The sequence below is a fragment of the Podarcis melisellensis genome, assembly GCF_964234715.1.
Source record: "Podarcis melisellensis genome assembly, chromosome: 12".
Classification (NCBI taxonomy): Eukaryota; Metazoa; Chordata; class Lepidosauria; order Squamata; family Lacertidae; genus Podarcis; species Podarcis melisellensis.
In genome coordinates, this window is record NC_138544.1 from 58,763,295 (window position 1) to 58,784,650 (window position 21,356).

Here is a 21,356-nt window from a genome sequence, read left to right on the forward strand (position 1 = left end):
CCAATCATGTGCAGCCCATTGTGTAAATAATGTATATAAAGCAGATACTTTGAGGGGACTTGTATTCAATCCTCCTCACCACTATGAGCTGAATAAAGAGCATGAAATCACTTTGCGACTCTGAGTATATTTCAATAGCCAAAAGCAAACAAAGGGTGTCTGAAAAGCTATACACGACCCCCTTATTTAAGCCGGTTTACAGCAGCTGCAATCCCTTTCTTAATTTTGCCCCCTCGAGAGGCCTTTTTTACTTCATTTTGGTCATACAGCTTCTGCTCTCCAGGTAGCAGAGGCTCCTTGTTGGCAATTTTCTGTATTAACTCAGCTACTTCCCTCACTTCCTTCAGGGACCGGATTCGCTCCTGATATCCAGGCTTCAGCTCCTGTTCTTCGGACATGATGAGCAGATCAATGTATTCTGGGGTAGAGAGTGGGTTGGGCTTCAGTGCAATCTCCTGAAGGCGTTGGAGGCTTTGAGATGATTTCTTGATGAGCTCTTCTAAGATGTCCTTCACTTCTTCATAGTCCTCATTAAGATTTTTAAGCAATTTCTCTGTGGTCATCAGCTCACCAGAGGCACGTTCATACTTTTGCTTCAGTTCTTCATAGGTCCTTCTCTCTTTTTTTGTTATATATTCAAATTTGTATTTCTGATTGTAGTGCACATTCCACACACACCGGCCCGGACAGACTTCGCATTTTCCTGTGCTCTGATTGATAGCTGCACAACCACGTTTATCTTCATCTCTAGACCTTGAACAAGGATAGTGACAGGTGATGTGACAATTCATGCAATTAGTTATGTATTGTCCCGTGCCAGATATATCCGTCTTCACTGCTACAGGTACCTCTACCTCATATGTAAAGTTTCTGTTTGCCGCCATGTCAACATGATGCTTGTCCAGGGCTTCCTGCGTCTTCCTCAGTTCTTCCAGCTTGGCCAGTCCAGCTTTGATTTGGGGCTGCAATCCTTCAATAGCAACTTCAAGCTCTTTTCGCTCCCTGAGCACTTCCTTTGTCAATGTTAAGCTCTTGCTTTCTAGCGTGTGGGATGAATCAAAGAAGGTCTTCATGCTCATGGTGCCCATTTTCCAAAACATTTCATCAAAATTGAAGTTTCCTCCAGGCTTCACAGGATTGTTGGCAAACAGTGCTGAATTGTTGAATTTGAAGTGCACAGGGGTGCCCTTGGCATCCTTGGCGCATGGTACATTGGCTTCCTTAATGGCGTCGAGAACACGAGGGGTCTGTCCATCTGCAAATGTGATCAAGACTTGGATGTTGTCCTTTATATCTTTGCCAAAGATGGAGAGCACAGAGTCAAAAACGTATTTCTGGGCATGAGTTAAACGAGCAGAAGAGGCCTGGACGACAATACAGATGGCGTCTATACGATCAATGCCCCCTGGGGAGGAGAAAAACTCCCGGATCCGCTTTGTTATCAACTTGTCATGCTCTATTCCTCTTGTGTCTCCAAATCCTGGAGTGTCAATAATGGTGAGGGAATAGGGGACTTGGAAACCCTTGCAGTGGTGGACAACGTAGGCAGTCACTTCTGATGTTTGGCTTTGAGCTTGGCTTCTGTTGGTATTTTCATGAATAAGTTTGAATCGGAATTCATCTCCCCATTGCACACCCAGGATGTAGTTGATCATTCCATTGATGAGAGTGGTTTTCCCTGATCCTGTTGCCCCCATCACCATAATCACTTTGTTGGGGGCATGAATGTTCTCTTTCCCTAGCTGGTATGTTAGACAGGATGCAGAGACATCCTGTATGGGCTCCAGTGGCAGAGCATAAACTGCTGGTGGCCCATCCTCCACGTGGGTGCTGCCTTGGAGATATTGACAAGCTACTCTCTTCTCGTCTCCTTCCAATGATGTGGACACCTCAATCTCTTTGCTGGGCTCACTCTCAGCTCCACTGGCACACATGGCTGAGACTCTGAATCTGTAGGGTGTCTGGGGCTTCAGACCATCCATCTCACAGAACTCTGTTTTCTTCCCTGTTCTTTTTTCAGCCCATTCATCTTTGTCCTTGCTTTTTGCTTCTCCAGCCTCTTCACTGTAGTCCACTTTGTATTCCTTTATAACAGCTCCCTGGCCAATGATCTTTGGGCTCTCCCAGGCTATACTAATTTTGGAAGACTCTGCGATTATCACTTTCAGTTCCCCAGGAGGGCTGGTAGGAAGTGTCTGTACAGATCTACTCACGTTGCTGGTCTCACTAAGTCCTGGTTTGCTCCTAGCGGTGTATCGAAACTGGTATTCTGTGTTTGCACTCAACCCTTTCACTTGGAATGTCTCCTGACTGTCGTCAGTATTCACAATCTTCCAGTTTTCTTCTGCAATTTTGTATTCTACCTGATAGCTGGAGATTGCAGCCCTCCCATACTCTGCTGGTTGAAATGTCAGCTGCACATGGTCATGTCCAATTTGGCTAATCAGTGGAGGGAGAGGTTTTGAGGGCAGCTCAAAGTTCCTGCTGAACATCTCCCCATCTTCATAGAGGTAAATGGAAGCACCTGGGTTGTTTTGATCTGGGACAGAAGCCACAAGGAACCGGGTCTTCCCATTGGATTCATTGACTTGGGCAAAATCAGCAATGGACGTGGCAGCTTTCCGAGCTTTTCTCTGTATGTCTTTTTCCTGAAACCAAGCATTCCAGTCCCCCGGTGCATTCTGGACTCCTGTAGGATCTGCTGATTGTTTCTGAAGAAAGTGTTGTAAGCTAGTTAAAAATGGTTCCTCATCATGTAAAGAGGTGAATGTAAATGAGACAACAAATTCATTCTGGTGGTTAAGCACTACCTTTTCCAGTTTATTCTGGGAGGAGATGGTTTCTATCCCACTCAGGATATCAAGGTAAGACTCAACCATATTTATCTCTCGTTCCTTGGTGTCCAAAAATTCATTGAGTCTTTGGCCATTGAAGGGTGATTGATTTATGGATGTTAAGATGTCTACCAGAACTCTTTCATCTTTCTCCCCTCTTCGGATAAAAGGCAAGATTTCTGCCAGGTGTTTCTGGAAAGCCTGCCTGTGTTGCTTGCAGAAATCCTGGAATCTCTTGATTTTCAACTTTATTTCTGGGAAGGTGCTAGCAATGGGATTGGTAGCCAGATCATTGCATCTCATATCGATTTCACTCAGTTGCTCCATGACAGTTTGGGCATCATAGATGAGTGCTAAGCTGATCTCACGCACCATCTGAGCTGCTCTGGAATTCAGCTTGGTCAGTGGGTACAGCCAAACTCTGACAGGCACAGCCTTGTCCCCATTGTTACCCAACATTTTGGGCAGAGCAGTGTAGACTTTCATGGCATCTTCAAAAGTCACTGGATTGCTCTCCAGAGAAAAATCTCCATAGAACTTGCAGTTGAACTGACTTGCATGGTTTCTTTCCTGGTCGTCCATGTGGAGGGCTGCCTCGCCTTCAATAGTGACCATTTTCTTTATCATAACTTTGAGGCTTCCTTGTATGTCTTGCACAGACTCGGAAGAAGAGACATTTCGGTCAAACACAAAGAAAGCCTGGGCTCCATACAAGATGGCAGTGACAACGTGGGTGGCAGTGCAATGCTCAGAAACATCTGGATAAGTGACATTTTGAATTCCCAAATGGCTCATGGTCAGCTGTGAATACTTGGTGGTAGCTTTGTACTGCAGAGTGACTCTGGCCTGTTTCGTGGACTTCTTGGTATCTTGAAGGAATTTGCCTGATCCATCCACTTCAACCAGTCCCCCCAAAAAACTGGCCTTGAGTGATGCTGAGACATTGAGGGCAGAGGCCTTATCATCGATGGAGTCAGATGCAATGATTTCATATTCAGTCTTTGGTTTTGGTTGGATACACAAGCTCTTCTGAAGCGAGTCATCGTCCCAAAGGGTGATTCCTGGGATAAAGCAGAGAAATATGCAAGGCTTGAGTATGTTCACAGAAATGTAGAACACAATTAGCCTAATGCCTAAGGATGTACAGAGAAACAAGGAGTTAAAATAGAGCCTTCATTGCCCACAATGTCTGCACTCATGAATTTTGTCCCACTGTCATCCCCAACAAAAAAGGTTTGTGCAGTTTTATAAAACTTTGCAAAAGGCAGGGAAAATATTTGACCAGATATGATAGTGGAACAAATGTGAACATTTCATGAGCTTCTGTTGTACAGGCCTCAGAAAGGGGGTGGGCACTGGCTCAGCAGCAGGGATAAGATTCAATCACCACCTTTTAGGGCTTGAACATCTCCTGATTGAGGCCCTAGAGAGCTGGTGCTAGTTGTTGACTGGCACGGAAAAAATTGGTATACATAAGGAGAATTCCCTGGGGGCCAAGATCCAAGTTGGGGCAAAACACTTTGGTGAGAGAACCCTAGCACAAAATATGCAGCAAAGCAAAGTGTGAAAATTAAAAATATGTGCTTGTGAGTTCCTTCCAAAATAGCCCCCCCCCCAGCATTGAAAAAGACCACATCTTTGGTAAGTTCATAATGGCCTGTAGGATGCGGACCATTTGGATCCCTTCCAGTCGGGATTCAAGCCTCACCATGGGACTGAAACTGCCTTGGTCGCGCTGGTTGATGATCTCCGGCGGGCTAGGGACAAAGGTGAGAGCTGTTTCCAAGTTCTGCTGGATCTCTCAGCGGCCTTTGACACCATCGACCATAATATCCTTCTGGACAGTCTTGAGGGGCTGGGAGCTGGGGGCACTGTTATACGGTGGTTCCGCTCCTTTCTCCTGGGCTGTGTCCAGAAAGTGGTGTTGGGGGATGAGTGTTCAGACCCCTGGGCTCACTTGTGGGGTGTCTCAGGGTTCCATCCTCTCCCCCATGCTTTTTAATATCTATATGAAGCCGCTGGGAGAGATCATCAGGGGGTTTGGGCTGAGTGTTCATCAGTATGCAGATGACACCCAGCTCTACCTCTCCTTTAAATCAGAACCAGTGAAGGCGGTGAAGGTCCTGTGTGAGTGCCTGGAGGCAGTTGGAGGATGGATGGCGGTTAACAGATTGAGGTTGAATCCTGATGTTACGGAAGGGGGGGGCATGTCTTCACCTTCTTCTTCGCTACAATATATCAATTTATTTCCAATTGTCAATGTCAAAAGGGACTAAAATCTATAAAATTCATAGAAAATCAACGTGCCAGTTTGCTCAATTTCTCTAGGACTCCATCACACCTCCCCTGTCCAGCATAATCCCTCAAGCAAGGTGTTAAGACCCTAATCCTGTCAAATCGCTCTGATCAGCCTTTCCTCCAGGCAATGTCAGGTGGCAGACTATGCATATTTGAGACCATTGTTTTCTCATCCCCAGGAATTGTTTATCTGTGCATATCTCCAGCTCTGCATATTCCCCCTCCCTCCTCCATATGTTAATCTGTGTAACCCAACCTCCCTTTAATATATTCATGATATAATCTGTGTAACCAAACCTCTCTTTAATGTATTCATGACGTGTTTTGCACTGTATTCTGGGACATGGAGGGAGTTTCAAAAACTCATGTCACCCCTTTCTCACTGTTCAATCTCGCCTTGAACCTGTTGCGCAATAAACTTGGATCTTCTGCAGTTTGCTCCTGTCTACGGCTGAGCTCATTTTCCTCCGCAGGGACCCACGGACTTAGTCCGATGAGCTGGGTGGCAGAGCAGCCTCGCACCCAGATTTTAGCCGTAGCAGTTGGTGCCCGAACGTGGGGCATGCGGTTCTCCCGCGTTGCTGACCGGGGGCCCCGAAATCTTCAGCCGGCACCAGGCCATTTTGCCTGGGAAGATCCTTTGGACCCCCGGCCATCTTCCGGGCGGTAATCGAAAGCCCCAGGAGTTCAGCCGGGGAGCAAAGAAGGATCCAGCCGGCTTATTCATCGATCCCAGGATCATCATAGAAGACGCGTGAGTATAAGGAAAAGGAAAATCCAGTGCACTGGTGGGAAAGGGGTGGAAATCTCCTGGCAACTGAATTCTCTGCCCTCCTCTCTATCGCTCCTTCTCGCCTGTCTCTTGGTCCAATTGGTGAGAGAGACCGTGGACTGCTGCTCGACCCAAAAGGGGGGTTCTGAGCTCTATCTCTTTCTTTATATTTCTCCAGCCAGCCGCACCAATTGGGAGCCCGAAAGTAAGACGGAGAGACCCGACTTGAAAGATAGCCGACTCTCCGCAACGGGTATCCCAGTTGAAAGCAAGGGGTTGGAGTTATTTTTCCGAACTTCCCGAGCGTCCTTGCTAGGGGGCAGGAAGTGGTCTTGCTTTCTATCCAATCCCAGCCGCACTGGTCGGTGCCACGTAACACGTGTATCGTGCGTGAGCCCGCTTCCAAAAGCAAGGGGGATTTTCGGTTCGAAACTCTATCCAGGGATCACCCGATCTGGCACCGCATGGCACAGGCGTTCAGTAGGGCCCCTTTTTCCTGAGATTGTGGCGATAGGTAGGAGGTTGCCAGGAGGGATAGCCCATGAGGAATTGGGCAGGATCGGCAGAGTGGAAAGGAACCCCAAGTTATGGAATAGGAAATAAGACAGGAATAGGAAAAGAACCAAGTGGGTGAAGCTCGTTAAATTGTTAGGAAGTTGCCAAGCAACAAGGAAAAGGAAAACCCTAAATAGCCCCCTGTACAAGTTACCCAAATCCTAATCAACCCCTCTCTTTCTCCCTTCTCTATCCCCCCCCAAAAAAACAAAAAGCAACAACAACAACGCATGCATGCAGTCAACTAAGCATTGTGAGCCCTGCCAGTTTGGTTAACTGGTAGTGTTTGAAGAGGCAAGGAGGCTCTTAAAACCATGTGGGACCTTCCTACTAATTTCACTTAATAACTCCTTGCAATAACCAACTAAAGGATGAGAATATATATGTTTACATGTTGTCTATGTGTGTTGTGTGTTACTACATATATGAGAATATGTGTGTTTACGTTGTCTGTTATGTGTGTTGTCTGTTCCTTCTGTCTCTGACAGACTGCCTTTCTTAAGCGCGCATAGTTTAAACTGCAAGCTTGCTTCAAAATTTTAAATCTAAGGATGCCATGCTGGACCTTATCAGTCCTAAATAAGACAAAATGAGAATGAAGGGTGCAAATGTTTACCCCACCTCTTGCTTTGCCGCAACTTTTCAGATTGTGAGTCTACAGTCTATTTTGGAATGTGAATGTTTCTAATGTTTCTGGAATGTGAATGTTTCTAATGTGAATTAGATGTTTCTGCTGCAAAAGCGTAGTTGAGCATAACTGCTCTCTCAAGCTAAAATGCAGTGTATTTATTTCATGAAGCACATAAAAGGTAGAAGCTTTGATAGACAACAATTGTCTATCTATAGAGTCCAGTCCTGATACCAGTCTCTAAGATCAACCAGGGTTTCCTGGCTTCTTATTGGAAAATACCTCCCCCACTTGTTTCTGTCTCTTTCAGGTCCCCCCCCTTCTTACTTCTGTGCCAAGTGAATTTACTCCTGAGTAAGCTTCCTTCAACAAGGGAAGGGGGCACATTCTTTGCTAAAAGTACCCGACATCTCACCTTCCTATGTATCGTTATTTAAAAATCGTAGTTAGGCGTACCATTCCTATGCAAGTTCAGAGACATTAAATCAAATCCAGGACTGGTTCTATTATTTGAGTGCGTATATCAACTGAAATAACCCTATGCTTAGAAAATATTTTCTCCCAGATTCTCTTCCTATCTTATCTTAGGAAAACTGTTCTTCCTTTAGAGGGTTCAGTATAAAGCTGGGTACTTTTATTTCCCTCTTCCTTAGTACATGATAGGAGCATTGATTGTGCTCTCTTCCCCAGTAGTGCCTGTGTACATAAGTATGTGTGTGTAGTACAAATCTTGCTGTGAAATCTTGCTGTGAACCCTTTATTTTGGAGGGTTGGACTAGATGACCCCAGGGTCCCTTTCGACTCTCCCAATTTGTGGCTGTGTGGAAGGACATGTGTCCGCAAGCATTGCAGGGTAATTCTTAAATTCTGGTGTGGTGATGGAGTTGAAATTCAGCCTAGCTTTGCTCTTTAGTTTTAAAAGGTGAGAGGTGAAGCTGTGATGTTTTGCAGCACAACTGGTAATATCAAGCATTTGAGTGATTACAGTGTTTATCATTTTGTCTATTTAAAAATCAGACTTCAAAGTCAATTCAAAGTTTAAACACATACAAATACATATGGGCCTTGACCAATCCTGTAAATAAAGGGGCAGGAAAATTTTTGTCTGCAAATGGTAAGGCCGAAATAACTTAAAATGTTAAAAATAAATTAAAAATCTTATGAATTCTGACTCTCTGGCCATTTTTTCCCATATATAAGGGCGTGGCATTGTTCCGCGAATGGCCAGAGGGATATTAGCCCTTTCCTGTACATAAAGGAAGCAGTCGCTTTGCTTGGGCTGAAATTGCTAGCTTTTGTTGGTGAATACTTCAATTGCTGAGTTTCTCTAGTTTGTTTTAAATCTAACCCTCTTTTAAAATCTACTCCTTACCCTTCCCTTATTCAAATTCTAATTTTGCCAAAAGATGCAACATTTCAATAGTATAAAAGGTTTGCTGAGACATGAACTCCACACATGCACAGAGACTAGGTCAGCTAACAAAAAAAAAGATAGGAAAAGAAGATAGAGGAAGGAGGGGGAACTGTAGGGGGGGGAGAGGAGGTTTATGTAAAACTTGGAACCATTGAGAGAAATCACCCTTAATGTGTCCCAAGTTTGAAATCTTAACATGCCAAATTCTTTTCACAGGTAAATATCAAAGAATTCCACCCCTCAATGGGATTTAAATCACAGACTTTGTTTGTGTGCATTTTAGGAACAGCATTTCCTGACAGGTTTCTCACATGAAATAATTTTCCCTTTTAACAGGATATGCGAACCCCGATAACAAAGTGTTTGTCCCTTTTTTCTCCCACAACAACTTTCTTTCTGTTCTGTGAAATCCCTGCTGTATTAGTGTCTTCCATCTCTTTGTGGCTTTGACACTTTTAAAGTTACAAATAATCTGTTTCCATTTATTTAATCCGTTTTTCCATGATGTCTATGAAATTAATCGAAGCATAACCAAACATTGTTTGTGGAATGGTATTTGTTTACCTTTTTCCTGAGCATTTCTTATTAATTCTGTCATTTTGGCTAGTTCAAGGTACTTGCACAACTTTAAATTGCCATTAAGTCATTTTCCAGTATTTTGCTATTAACATTCTAGCCGATGTTGTCACATCAAGAAACACTCTTTTATTTTCATTGTTACTTCAGATTTCTTAAAATTCTGTGTCTTAGCATTTATTTATTTTGGTTCCTCATAGGTCATTGTGTGTGTGTGTGTGTGTGTGTGTGTGTGTGTGCGTGCGTTTTATTATTATTTTAACTGTGTCTTTTAAGTCCACCCTGCCCTTACAGGATATCACTTCTACAAGTGTGTTACTACAGATCCAATGAAAAGCTTCGCCACCACAACAGAAGACACCAAAGTTTTCAAAGTGGCCACAGCTATCTCTTTCAAAGGATATAGACTGCTGGGGGAGTGGGGCTGACAAAGGGGGGTGGAGTTGAATTACAAGGACATTTTCTGACTTTTGAACCTCAAGATACATACATAAAATATCCCAATTGTCTCAAGATATGCAACTGATATTTAATTAGTTTGTTTTGTATTATGTGTTATTACGTAGGAATGTTGAAATGTGTCTGACAGTGTGTCATTTCCACAAATGGGGGGGCTATTTTTGTGTGTAAGTGTTTTATGTCTAATGTCTTATTCCTTACACCCCAGTGGAGGATCCTCATACATTTTATGCCTTTTAAAAGATCAGGCTATTATGTAGTCCAATGTTTAGACTTAGATAAATTTATAACCATATTTCGTTGTTTCACCTGGCACTCTGCCAACTTCCCTACCCTTTTTAAAAATGTGCTAAAACTCACTTTACCAAGGAGAAGCTTCTAAGATACATGAAGGTGGATATGCTTTGGTTTAGCAGGAATGATCTCTTATACAGTTAAATTGACTTATTTCGACAAGTGCCCTTTTTAAGAATGGTTTTCTTTTAACAGATTGGTTTGAAGAGCTGAGGACCATGGGAAAAGATAAATTCAAATTGGACTCAGTTTGAATTGGGCAAGTGTATCCAGGCTGCAATTAGCTTTTGGTCCTTAAAGTGCAAGTGAGCAACTTCCCATGACTGCAAGACCAATAATAAAACCCCATAGGAAGACCAAGGCAAGGACATTTCCCTCAGGACGTGTCCAAACCTGTGCCAGCTGTGGTGAGTACCAGGCAACATGGTTAATATGAAAGCCCTAAGTGGATACACCAGGGATTGCCACTACTGTGACACCAAGAAGAGCTACCTTGACACCTGAGAACACAAAAATGGCGGGGGACAAAGCAAACTGCATTTTTTTTCCCTCAGTCAGTAGTGGACCTTCCTGCTAAATGTAAAGCATAGACCACTATTGAACAAAATACAACAGGTGTTCCTTTATGCGATATCCTATATCCAGCTATCTGCACTACTATACTTGCAAATGGCCTTAAGAGGCATGATTTGCAAGTCCCTTTCAGGTTTGCATAAACCCACACATCTGGTACGGTAGATACCAAGTTATTAGTTAGTGCCTATCTATAACACGCATGTACATTGTATTGGTCAGTGTTGCTCCCTCCTTTGCTGCCCTGCTCAACCCACCTCCTTTTCCATTAGGGCCTATTCCCACTCACACGGCACCCCTACCTTCACCGAGATTTAGGGTGCGGAGAAAAGATTTGCAAGTTCTTACAGAACTTTAATGCAAATCTATCTCCGAATGGGGGACTGATACGGAAGGGGGGGCATGTCTTCTTCACCTTCTTCTTCGCTACAATATATCAATTTATTTCCAATTGTCAATGTCAAAAGGGACTAAAATCTATAAAATTCATAGAAAATCAACGTGCCAGTTTGCTCAATTTCTCTAGGACTCCATCACACCTCCCCTGTCCAGCATAATCCCTCAAGCAAGGTGTTAAGACCCTAATCCTGTCAAATCGCTCTGATCAGCCTTTCCTCCAGGCAATGTCAGGTGGCAGACTATGCATATTTGAGACCATTGTTTTCTCATCCCCAGGAATTGTTTATCTGTGCATATCTCCAGCTCTGCATATTCCCCCCTCCCTCCTCCATATGTTAATCTGTGTAACCCAACCTCCCTTTAATATATTCATGATGTAATCTGTGTAACCAAACCTCTCTTTAATGTATTCATGACGTGTTTTGCACTGTATTCTGGGACATGGAGGGAGTTTCAAAAACTCATGTCACCCCTTTCTCACTGTTCAATCTCGCCTTGAACCTGTTGCGCAATAAACTTGGATCTTCTGCAGTTTGCTCCTGTCTACGGCTGAGCTCATTTTCCTCCGCAGGGACCCACGGACTTAGTCCGATGAGCTGGGTGGCAGAGCAGCCTCGCACCCAGATTTTAGCCGTAACACTGACAAGATAGAAGTACTGTTTTTGGGGGACAGGAGGTGGGCGGGTGTGGGGGATTCCCTGGTCCTGAATGGTGTAACTGTGCACCTGAAGGACCAGGTGCGCAGCCTGGGAGTTACCGTATTTTGGTCTCACAGTTGTCCATGGAGGCACAGGTTAATTTCGCGTCCAGGGCAGCTGTCTCCCAGCTCCACCTGGTATGCAGGCTAAGACCCTACCTGCCCGCGGACTGTCTCACCAGAGTGGTGCATGCTCTGGTTATCTCCTGTTTGGACTACTGCAATGCACTCTATGTGGGGCTACCTTTGAAGGTGACCCGGAAACTGCAATTAATCCAGAATGCGGCAGCTAGACTGGTGACTGGGAGTGGCCGCCGGGACCACATGACACCGGTTCTGAGAGATCTGCATTGGCTCCCAGTACGTTTCCGAGCACAATTCAAAGTGTTGGTGCTGACCTTTAAAGCCCTAAACGGCCTTGGTCCTGTATACCTGAAGGAGCGTCTCCACCCCCATCGTTCAGCCCGGACACTGAGATCCAGCGCCGAGGGCCGTCTGGCAGTTCCCTCATTGCGAGAAGTAAGGTTACAGGGAACCAGGCATAGGGCCTTCTCGGTAGTGGTGTCTGCCCTGTGGAACGCCCTCCCAGCAGATGTCAAGGCAATAAACAACTATTTTATTTTTAAAAGACAACCAAAGGCAGCCCTCTTTAGGGAAGTTTTTAATGTCTAATGCTGTATTGTTTTTAATATTCAGTTGAAAGCTGCCCAGAGTGGCTGGGGAAACCCAGCCAGATGGGCAGGGTATAAATTTATTATTATTATTATTATTATTATTATTATTATTATTATTATTATTATTATTAAAAACTCATCAAAGGTCAGATTCATGTCCTTTTCCATATAGCAGTCAGACAACACAGGGAGTAAAACTTGGCTTAGTTACAGTGGTGAAAGTTGTGAAATTATTGGTACAAGAACACAATAATGGATTACAGTCCCTCCAGGTGTCCCTATTTTCCAGGGACAGTCTCGAATTTACACAAGGCATCCCGGTTTATGATTTGATCCTGGAATGTTCCACTTTCCCTTAGGCTTAAAGGTAAAGGGACCCCTGACCATTAGGTCCAGTTGTGACCAACTCTGGGGTTGCGGAGCTCATCTCGCTTTATTGGCTGAAGGAGCCAGCGTACAGCTTCCGGGCCATGTGGCCAGCATGACTAAGCCACTTCTGGTGAACCAGAGCAGTGCACGAAAATGCAGTTTACCTTCCCACTGTACCTCTTTATCTACTTGCACTTTGACGTGCTTTCGAACTGCTAGGTTGGCAGGAGCAGAGACCGAGCAATGGGAGCTCACCCCGTTGCAGGGATTTGACCCGCCGACCATCTGATTGGCAAGTCCTAGGCTCTGTGGTTTAACCCACAGTGCCACCCACGTCCCCTCCCTTAGGCTTAGGGCATCCCTATTTTTATCAGAGAAATGTCGGAGGGTATGGAGTTATATGACCTCTGAGCCAAGGAGAAAAGTAACTAGACAACTTATAGAATACATATGAAGGCAGCCCTGTATAGGGAGTTTTTTTAATGTTTAATGTGGTATTTTTCAAGAAAAAAAGATGCCAGAACTCTCCATGAATGCTTCCCTTGTTCTCTTATAATGAAATGGTGCCCACCTGAGAGGTGCCAGAACTGATTTCTGGCAGGTTCCTTCTGAAAAAAAGTCCTGTTTTTTTACCTACAGTAATAATTGTGGAAAGATGTATTCTTAATGGCCTGCATAGGCCTGGTGGACTAGAAAGTATTTAGCAAGCTTTGATATGAGTAATTTAGCTAAAGTGGTGCTTCAAGTTAAGAACAGTTTCAGGTTAAGAACGGACCTCCAGAACGAATTAAGTACTTAACCCGAGGTACCACTGTATAAGCTCTTCCTTGCACCAGCTCTACCTGGGATGAGGACATCTTCACAACAGTCGTACAGCATCCCCAGCTGGAATGGGCGGCCCAGGGCTGGTATTTCAACTGGTTTGTCTGATCTGTCCATGGCTCAGGTCCAGGTTGCTCTCCTGCCTTCACCTTCCTGCAAGAAACAAGAGGTGTGAAGGACTCCGGAAAGATTATTTGACATGCAAAGCGTGTGGGGAAAAGAGGAATATTAGCACTACCATCCAAAGAGGGATGCCGACATGCCGTCAGGGCCAAAAAAAGGGGGGGAGGTAATGTCTCATAGGGGGCAGGGGGGGATTAGACGTTTGTATGCAGTAGTTGCACATGTGGAAGGTAGCTAGTGCAACTGATCATTTTCTTGCTTCCCTCCGATTCACAGCCCCCTGTAGCAGCTGAAAACTCTATCCTGTGACCCTGAACAAAGGGGACAGAACTGCAGTGGGAGGGGAAATCACCCTGAAACTGGGCAAAGGGATCATGTGCCAATGGGGGTTCTGCTTGGACAGGATTCCTAGGCCCAAAGTCAGGTGTGAGGGATGTGTTTGCTGCCAAGGTAGTGAGGAGATAACATTCCAGGCACCGAGCCACTTCTGTCCGGTAGATTTATTACCAACACCGGGGCTCCCCAGACGCGTCCGTGTTGCATTACTCAGTTGACCTTTCTGAATCCTCGTGGCTTTTTCTGGACCAGCATGCCCAGCGAGACAGGGAACGCCTCTTATTTCCTCTCTTCTGAAAATAGCTAGTTCCTGGAACAGACTGGCCATTCCCTAATTCAGTCTCTGATTCAGAGGACAGGCTGGATAAAGGCTGTTTGGGCTCTCGGTAAGTGCTTCCATGCCCCCCTTTTCTCTGGCTGCCTCCCCTTCCCTGACATCCGGTGAACCCCACTGCAGCCCTGTATGGCAGACACTACACTATCCAGGCCCTCTGGAAAGGGTTTGGGGGGGGCACAAGGGGTCACAGGAGCTGGAAGGGAAGATCAATATTTTCCATGCACAACCACTGGGTGCTTCCTACACCGAATTTCCGTTTGGCTGAGAATTGTGCCTGCTGAGAACATTTTGGATAGTAGAGAAATATTTTACCACCACCAGTTTTATATCCCAACTAACTGGCGCAGTATTCAAGGAGGCTATCAAAGTGGGGAACTCATACATGCAGCCAGCCAAATCACACAACAACAACAATAATTATGAATGATGCTGCCATAGCTAACAGTGAGATACACAAAGTAGTATTTGGCAGAAACAAACTGCAGTGGAAGCAGCACTGATCGTGATGAATACAAGCTGAAATGGAAGTTGCTGCTCTCTTATATTACTACTACCAAGAAGTTCATGGCACAATGGGAGTCAAATTACTAGTAGAAAATCTTTTGTAGAGGAGCACAGAACTGTAGTGTTGTAAGGCACACCCAAAGGTCATCTAGTCCAACCCGCTGCAATTACAGCTGAAGAATCCCTGCTGGCCATCCAACCTCTGCTTGAAAACCTCCACCACCCCTTGTGGGAGTCTGTTCCACAGTCGAACAGCTTCTACCATCAGCTGGAAAGTCATTCCTTGACATTTGAATCCATTGGTTCAGTTCCTGCCCCCTGGACCAGCAGCAAAGAGCCTGTTCCATCTTCCCTGTGTCAGCCCTTCAGGTTTTTCAAGATGGCTCTCATATCATGTCTCAATCTTCTCTTCTCCAGGCTTACCACACCCAACTCCCTCAACCACTTCCCCCAAAAGCTTGGTTTCCTGACCCTTCATCATCTTGGTCTCCCGCCCCAGCACACATTCTGGCCCAGGCATCCCCAAACCTGGCCCGCCAGATGTTTTGGGACTACAACTCCCATCATCCCTAGCTAACAGGACCAGTGGTCATGGATGATGGGAGATGTAGTTCCAAAACATCTGGAGGGCCGAGTTTGGGGATACCTGTTCTAGCCTGTCAGCACCTTTCTTAAAAGGTGCCCTGAACCTGACAGAGTACTCCAGGTGGGGTCTGACCAAGGCAGAACAGAGTGGTACTTGACTCCCCTAATCTGGACACTAGACTTCTGTGGATGCAGCCTAGGATTGCATTAGTTTTTTGCTATATATTTTTTAATTGTTGCATCACACTGTTGACTCATGGCAACCAGCCCATGTTGGGAGATTTTCACTGTTTGAAATATGACAACCCTTCAGATCCCAATTCCTTGATTATGAAATTACAAAAAGAAAGTCAAATTTCCTTCAGATGGAGATTAAATGATGATTTACTTGATGATCAAAAATTTATGGAAAAAGCAAAAAAGGCCTTGACTGACTTTTTGGAAATAAACAGTCAAGGACAGACAAAATTGCAGACAGTCTGGGACACAAGCAAAAGGAAGTGGTAGAAGGGAAAGTAAAATTGCTGAAAGGTGCATACAGTATTTTGTTAGAATGGGAGACGAAAGATGAAGAGGGGAAAGCAGTTATGATTAAATGAGGACAAGATATAGGTCATAACATTATGCTGGAAGATTGGGAAAGGTTATGGAAAACTGATCTGAAATTCACAGATTGTTCCTTACTGAAAGAAAACTATATGAAAATGATGTATAGATGGTATATAACACCAGTACAATTAGGGAAAATGTACAAAACCAGTTCAAAACTGTGTTGGAAATGTAAGGAAAAAGAAGGGACTTTTTCTCATATGTGGTGGGATTGTAGCAAAATTAATTTTTCAGGGGGGGGGAATTTTATATAATGTGTTGAAGATAATGTTCCATTTAACATTTGTGAAAAAGCCTGAAGCTTTCTTGTCAGGGATTGTGGGAAAAGACCTGCGAAAGAAACTAAAAAACATTTTCATGTATGCGACAACGGCGACAAGAGTCTTAGTAGCACAAGGATGGAAGAATGAGGAAATCCCAACTAAAGAACTGTGGCAAGAAAAACTGACGGACTATGCGGAATTGGCAAACTTGACACACAAACTACGTGACAAGGATAATTGTGACTTTAAAGATGAATGGGAACCTTTTACGAAGTATTTAAAGAAACAACAAAATGAACTGGACTCCTTGGCAGGTTTTGAATAAACATTCACAAACTCTTTATTGGTATATGGTAGATAGATAAATAGAGGATTTTTACAATTTTATAACATGCAGAAACCAGAGAGAGGAGCTGGGGTGGGAAGTCTTGGGTTGGGAAGTCTCGTGGGTTGGGTTTTCTTTTTTCTTTTTTAGGGGAGGGAAATGGGGGAAAATAATGTGGATGATGTATTTTTGTTAAAATTGTTATGTTGGAATTCCTAATAAAAACATTTAAAACAAAAAAGAAATATGACAACCCTAAGAGAAACTGAATTTGGCTGAGTTGCCCATTCCTAATTGTGCAAAACTTCTACCTGAAGGTTTAATGACAGTTAATGACCCCGGGGTTGGGTCACTATTCCCACTAGCCTAAATTTATGCTATGCTTAATTCTATCCTTCCATTTCTCAACAGTTTTCTCCCTCTGTGAAAGAGGCTTCAGTTTTTCTGTCTCATCCTCCTAACACTTCAGAATTTCTTTAGAATTCTGAACTCCCCTCACAAATCTTATTTCTTTGACTGGCCAAAGGCTCTTCCGATGCTGGAGGGAAACATTTTGAACCTGCTGTTCTGGTGGCCTCAGGAAAAAGAGCGGGAAAATCCTAGTTGTTTCTGAGGGGAAGTGTCTAAAATTCTCCTCAGAACCAGTCCTCAAACTGCTTAGGGCAATTCACTCCTTTTGCTTCTGAGGGGGAGAGAGAAACTTGCACAGTCAGCTTCTAGGTTAACAATGTTGGGATGCGTCCAAGGAAATGGGGGCAATTGACAGGCTCCCAGCTGGCTCCAGCCCACCGGCCGGCAGCCAAGCGATCTCCAGTCCTTGGACCAGCATGTAACTGCAACTCGAGCTTCAGAAACCTTCAGAATCTGAGCACGCAAGCCAGCAGAGATAAGAACTCTTCGCAACAGAAGGGCAGATAGAGGCTGTGCAAAGCATATTTACAGGCATTTTCTTCAGCATCAGGACAAAGGGAAAAACATGTCTTCTCCCCTTCGTGTCCAAGCAAGCAGCATAAGCAAAAGTTATACACTGATACGGAAGGAGAAGGGGGGGCACCTTTCCTCACCTCCTCCTCTTTGAAAGGGGCCCGAGGCGATGACCTCGACGGCGCCCAGCTCCTGAAATCCCACACTGTTGCACAAGCACCACACTATGCCCCTTGACTTTATAAAATGATATTCTTCCCTTCTATATACGGGCGAAATAAGCCCTTTCTTCTTAAGCCTAACTTTCGCCCTATTTCTAATATGAGTAGACCGTTTCGTACTGTTTTCCCCATTGACTAAAATGGCTGCGCCTCAGCCAATCAAGAGCATGCATTCCCCTGCAGGAGCTAGCTCAAGGAGCTCTTGCACGGCTCATTTAACCTCCTGACAAGTTGTTGACGGCTCCCTGATGCGAGAACAATGGAACCGAAACCAGCGACCTTGTAAAACTGTCAAAGTCTGGTTACAATGTATCCATTTGTTTCCGCTTTTAATATACAATATACACTTGACCGGCAAGGGGCCGAAAAACTTCAGAAAATAATATAAAATCAACCAAAGCTCCGATTTTCTCCATTTTGACGTCATTCTACTCGGTTCCCTCCGGACTCCATGATGCTACCCTCAGCGCCATAATCCTCGAACCGACAGGTCACGTACGCAGGAAAACCTTAATCCTGTCAGATGGTCCAGTCAAGCCCTTCCTCCGGGCAATGCCAGGTGACAGACGATGCATATCTGCGCCATTGTCTTGCCATCACCAGTACTCAGGAAACGTTTATCCATGTTTATCTATGCATATTTCCCCTCCCTTCCTGAAGTGCTGATCCGTGTAACCCCACCTTTCTGTGATATATTCATGAGGTCACCCGTGAAACCTGACCTTCCCATAATGTATTCATGACGTTTTCTGCACTGTATTCTGGGACTTGGAGGGAACTTTTAAAAGTTTATGTCGCCCCATTCTCGGGATTCAATCTCATCTTGAACCTGTTGCGCAATAAACTCGGATCTCCGCATCTTGCTCCGGCTCCGGCTGAACTCATTTCTTCCGCTAGGACCCGCGGACTTAGTCCGACGAGCTGGGTGGCAGGGCAACTCCGCACCCGGAATTTACCGTAACAACACACAACGGAAGTTCCTAGCAAGCAGTGCTGGCAGGTAAACAGACACATGACATACAACAACTCCACATGCCTGTTAAGGTGGAACGGAATATCATAACATCCAATATTTGTTCTGCGATTTCTGCCCATCCTGCAGCGTTTGCACAAAACTCAAGAGCACCACTCCTTAACTCCTGGGATTTCGGGACTGGAAAAGTGATGAGGAAGGAGATACGCTGAATTTTAAATCATGGGAAGGCGAAAATTTATAAAAGTTTTATGAACCATATTCTAAGGAAGAATTTGTATAGAGTTTGGGAGAAACATAAAAATCTGCTGGAAAAGAAACACCTTTACGCTATCTCCTGTTGAGGCTGTTACAATAAAGAGAGTTAATATGGACAGACAATGGGCAACTTACAGGGAATTGCTGCATTTTACAGAAGGGGAACCTAAACTGAAATCAATGGAAAGTGTAGGGAGCCACGTGATAGGCTGGCTACAAAATCATCAGTTACATGAAATGTTTAAAACAGACAGGAAAAATGTTTTTGGGGACCAAAGGTCACAATCTGAAAAGAAACTTCGATAAAACAAAGAGAAACTTTTATCCAAAATGTATAATTTGTTATTACACTGGGAAACAAAAGACAAGCTTGTCAAAGTCTCAATGACACACGGGGCAATAGATATAGGACACAATATAGATGTTAACCTCTGGGGAAAACTCTGGAAAAGTGACTTAAAGATTACAGCATGTTATTCTTTGAAGGAGAACTATCTGAAAATGATTGACAGATGGTACTTTACTCCGAGTTAAGATGACTCTCCTGTGTGAGTGTCTGAGGGCCCTGCTCTTGCCGCTTACCACCTACCTAGCCCAGGGTGGGGCCTGAAGGCTCATACGGCCCGCTGTGCTATGCTGCCCAGGAGGACTCTCCTGTGTGGGTGTCTGGGGGCCCTGCTCCTTCCTGCCACTTACCACCTGGCCCGGGGCGGGGCCTGAAGGCTCATACGGCCCGCTGTGCTATGCTGCCCAGGAAGACTCTCCTGTGTGGGTGTCTGGGGGCCCTGCTCCTTCCTGCCACCTACCACCTGGCCCAGGGTGGGGCCTAAAGCTTCAAACGGCCCGCTGTGCTCTGCTGCCCAGGAGGACTCTCCTGTGTGGGTGTCTGGGGGCCCTGCTCCTTCCTGCCACCTACCACCTGGCCCAGGGTGGGGCCTGAAGCCTCATACGGCCCGCTGTGATCTGCTGCCCAGTAGGACTCTCCTGTGTGGGTGTCTGGGGGCCCTGCTCCTTCCTGCCACTTACCACCTGGCCCAGGGTGGGGCCTGAAGCCTCACAGGGACTGCTGTGCTCTGCTGCCCAGGAGGACTCTCCTGTGTTAGTGTCTGGGGGCCCTGCTCCTTCCTGCCACCTACCACCTGGCCCAGGGTGGGGCCTGAAGCCTCATACGGCCCGCTGTGCTCTGCTGCCCAGGAGGACTCTCCTGTGTGGGTGTCTGGGGGCCCTGCTCCTTCCTGCCACTTACCACCTGGCCCAGGGTGGGGCCTGAAGCCTCATACGGCCCGCTGTGCTCTGCTGCCCAGGAGGACTCTCCTGTGTGGGTGTCTGAGGGCCCTGCTCCTTCCTGCCACTTACCACCTGGCCCAGGGTGGGGCCTGAAGCTTCACAGGGACTGCTGTGCTCTGCTGCCCAGGAGGACTCTCCTGCGTGGGTGTCTGGGGGCCCTGCTCCTTCCTGCCACTTACCACCTGGCCCAGGGCGGGGCCTGAAGCCTCACAGGGACTGCTGTGCTCTGCTGCCCAGGAGGACTCTCCTGTGTTAGTGTCTGGGGGCCCTGCTCCTTCCTGCCACTTACCACCTGGTCCGGGGCGGGGCCTGAAGCCTCATACGGCCCGCTGTGCTCTGCTGCCCAGGAGGACTCTCCTGTGTGGATGTCTGAGGGCCCTGCTCCTTCCTGCCACTTACCACCTGGCCCGGGGCGGGGCCTGAAGCCTCACAGGGACTGCTGTGCTCTGCTGCCCAGGAGAACTCTCCTGTGTGGGTGTCTGAGGGCCCTGCTCCTTCCTGCCACTTACCACCTGGCCCAGGGTGGGGCCTGAAGCCTCACAGGGACTGCTGTGCTCTGCTGCCCAGGAGGACTCTCCTGTGTGGGTGTCTGGGGGCCCTGCTCCTTCCTGCCACCTACCACCTGGCCCAGGGTGGGGCCTGAAGCCTCACAGGGACTGCTGTGCTCTGCTGCCCAGGAGGACTCTCCTGTGTTAGTGTCTGGGGGCCCTGCTCCTTCCTGCCACTTACCACCTGGCCCAGGGTGGGGCCTGAAGCCTCACAGGGACTGCTGTGCTCTGCTGCCCAGGAGGACTCTCCTGTGTGGATGTCTGAGGGCCCTGCTCCTTCCTGCCACTTACCACCTGGCCCGGGGCGGGGCCTGAAGCCTCACAGGGACTGCTGTGCTCTGCTGCCCAGGAGGACTCTCCTGTGTGGGTGTCTGAGGGCCCTGCTCCTTCCTGCCACTTACCACCTGGCCCAGGGTGGGGCCTGAAGCCTCACAGGGACTGCTGTGCTCTGCTGCCCAGGAGGACTCTCCTGTGTGAGTGTCTGGGGGCCCTGCTCCTTCCTGCCACCTACCACCTGGCCCAGGGTGGGGCCTGAAGCCTCATACGGCCCGCTGTGCTCTGCTGCCCAGGAGGACTCTCCTGTGTGGATGTCTGAGGGCCCTGCTCCTTCCTGCCACTTACCACCTGGCCCAGGGTGGGGCCTGAAGGCTCACAGGGACTGCTGTGCTCTGCTACCTAGGAGGACTCTCCTGTGTTAGT

At 46.4% G+C, this 21,356-nt stretch overlaps 1 protein-coding gene across 2 annotated transcripts in view; it reads right to left on the reverse strand.

Moving 5' to 3' along the window:
• Positions 1–155: 155 nt before the first annotated feature.
• Positions 156–21,356, reverse strand: part of LOC309381074 (uncharacterized protein) — a 50,351-nt gene continuing 29,150 nt past the window's right edge. The window contains exons 2-3 of one of the 2 annotated variants that reach the window (XM_081931487.1): positions 13,385–13,517; positions 156–3,895 (exon numbers count right to left, since the gene is read on the reverse strand). In XM_081931487.1, coding sequence (XP_081787613.1) covers positions 183–3,895; positions 13,385–13,481 — 3,810 coding nt within the window. In that variant the 5' untranslated portion in view covers positions 13,482–13,517 and the 3' untranslated portion in view covers positions 156–182. The remainder of the gene's footprint in view (positions 3,896–13,384; positions 13,518–21,356) is intronic. The other variant, XM_081931486.1, reaches the window with a different exon arrangement.